Source organism: Pteropus vampyrus, unplaced genomic scaffold, assembly GCF_000151845.1.
Source record: "Pteropus vampyrus isolate Shadow unplaced genomic scaffold, Pvam_2.0 Scaffold42, whole genome shotgun sequence".
Classification (NCBI taxonomy): domain Eukaryota; kingdom Metazoa; phylum Chordata; class Mammalia; order Chiroptera; family Pteropodidae; genus Pteropus; species Pteropus vampyrus.
In genome coordinates, this window is record NW_011888823.1 from 6,371,748 (window position 1) to 6,374,173 (window position 2,426).

The 2,426-nt window shown below is 36.3% G+C and overlaps 1 protein-coding gene across 1 annotated transcript in view; it reads left to right on the plus strand.

Moving 5' to 3' along the window:
- Positions 1-2,426, plus strand: part of ABCA12 (ATP binding cassette subfamily A member 12) — a 165,699-nt gene that overhangs the window by 67,192 nt on the left and 96,081 nt on the right. The window contains exon 4 of the mRNA XM_011358645.1: positions 1,075-1,166. Within this exon, the coding sequence (XP_011356947.1) occupies positions 1,075-1,166 (92 nt within the window). The remainder of the gene's footprint in view (positions 1-1,074; positions 1,167-2,426) is intronic.

Here is a 2,426-nt window from a genome sequence, read left to right on the forward strand (position 1 = left end):
AGTACCCTGGAACCAGGATTTAGATCTTGTTTCTAAAAAGGAAGGTGAATGGAACCTCAGGAGTAAGCAGAACTTCTTGCTTTTCCATCGTTATCTTGTTCTGTCTCTCCTTAGGTATCTTAAGTAAGCTTTTTTTTTTTTAAATAAACAACTACACAAAAGTCACCAACTTTTAGAAATTCTGAAAAATATTCAATCCAGGCATTTGGATTGATTTCATTCTTGAAATATATATACATTAATTTTAGGCACTTACTTGAGGTATATCAAGTGTTCAAGAAAATATAATTATCACCATTTTAATAATAATTAAATAGGAAATGAATTTCCAAAAAGAGGGTTACTAAATTGTGAGGATGGCCAATAATGTTTTTGTTTTTTGTTTTCCAAAAGCTAGGATGATCACATTATGTAGGGAGTCCTGGCACCCTAATGTTATTATTATTGTCTTGATATATTCAGTACAATTAAAAATCGGCTCATTTCATTATTCCTTTATTACCTGGTACCACCTTTAATGACACCAACCACAATGCCTGGAACAGACTAAATATGTGTTCTTTTCCATCTTCCTTTAATCTGTCTTACAAGTATTCACCTTTGACAGTCTTCAAAATGACATCTATAATTTCATATAGAAAACTTATTTTTCTTTCAAGGTTGACAAATAAGCAGAACTTTGCTTCCATTCCTGAAGCCCCCTTGGAGTCTTGTATATTTGGGATCTATTATCTTTTTTAAAGAAATATATATATATATATATATATAATCATAAATACTTTCAATTTTTAGCTCTAATGTCTTTTTAAAATAATTTCCTTTTTATAAGATTAAATAAAAATAAATATGTTAAACCTCATCTGGGCCATTTCAGTTGAATAAAATTTACCTTAAGGGAGACCTTATACATCCATTGGTGTACGGTCAGTTGAGCTCTTCCATTAAAAGCCTAGAAAGTAGATCAAAAATTTGAAAGTCTTCGGAAAGCCCTGGAATCTGCCACATAATACATTGCTGTAACTAACTGGAATTAATGTGGGTGAAGTTATAGAGTTCTTGCTTTTTCTTCTGTAGTGCAATTCTGAGAAAATCATCCAACCTGCAGAAGGACAGCAATTTATCACTCCAGAGCACCGAAGTTCCAGAAAGAAGGCACGCATCGCCAGGTAAGCTATTCTCTCCTGCCGAATTTAGAACAGCCGGGAAAGAGCTAATCTTTAAAAGGGTTTATACTTTTCAAACAAAGATGAAACTCTTAGAATATGCCTGAGAGATCTACATGTTTATTATGGTTACCTAAGTGTGGCAGTGCAATTATGCAAAGTTCTTGAGAATAATTAGAAATTAAGTTCTTAGTGAAGTATTCTCTGGGAGCAAAAGCCTAGTTGGGACTAATATGATGTTGAGAATTGCACACTTTCCTAGAATTGACTAGGGACTCTTTAATTTGTGATTAGATGATGCGGGGATGGTTAGAAATTCCAGGAATAAAAATTATTGGATGGAATTGCAGAGCTTTGTCCAAACTTTTCATCGTAGAGATGGGGAATATGACACCCAACAAGGTTATGTGCCCTGCCTACAGTCACCCAGCAGATCTGGCACTGGGACAACTGCCAGGCTGGAACTCTGTCAGCCAGACTCTTATTCCTCTCACCGGGTGCTCAGTATCGCAGTCATTCAGTGTGATCCTGTACTTCCCCTCACTCTCAGCTAAGCCAGTGGCCCTCAAACTGCGGTGTTCAGAAAACCCTCAGGCTGAGCTTCCTGAGCCTTGTGCCAAGTGATTCTGATGCAGATGGTCTTGAGAAGCCACACATTGAGAATAAATTCTTGAAACAGCAGGACCCTTTTACGTTCATTTGACAATATTTACTGGGTGCCTGCTATCCTGTAAACACCGTCTTAATGAGGATATATTAGAGAATAGAATGAAGACTCTCATATGTTGGAATATGATTGTAGTCTGGGAAAAAAAAAGTGTCTTTAAAAATGCCATGGAATATTTAAGATTTTGTGACGTAAATAACATTCCAATACAAGCTGATGGACCAAATAAAAAAAGTCATGGGTTACTGTGATAGGAATATGGTGGTAAGTGAGTGGTTTTGAGGAGTTAAGGTTCTGTTGTGTATCATTTGTGGGTATTTGGCTGAGTGGGTTAAAGCACAGTAAAAATAGGAGCATAGTGTTATAGTCCAGCAAGTGTGCTTTGCTCGATAGCCACGGATTACGTTTTTCACCCTGGCTGCTCATCTCACAAATGTATTGCCTCGGTCTACAGAAATCCATTGGTACGGCTTTTTCTTTTTAGTTAAATTTATTGGGGTGACATTGGTTAATAACATTGCATAAGTTTCAAGTGTACAGTTTATAATACATCATCTGTATATTGCATGTGTGCTCACCACCCAAAGTCTAGTATC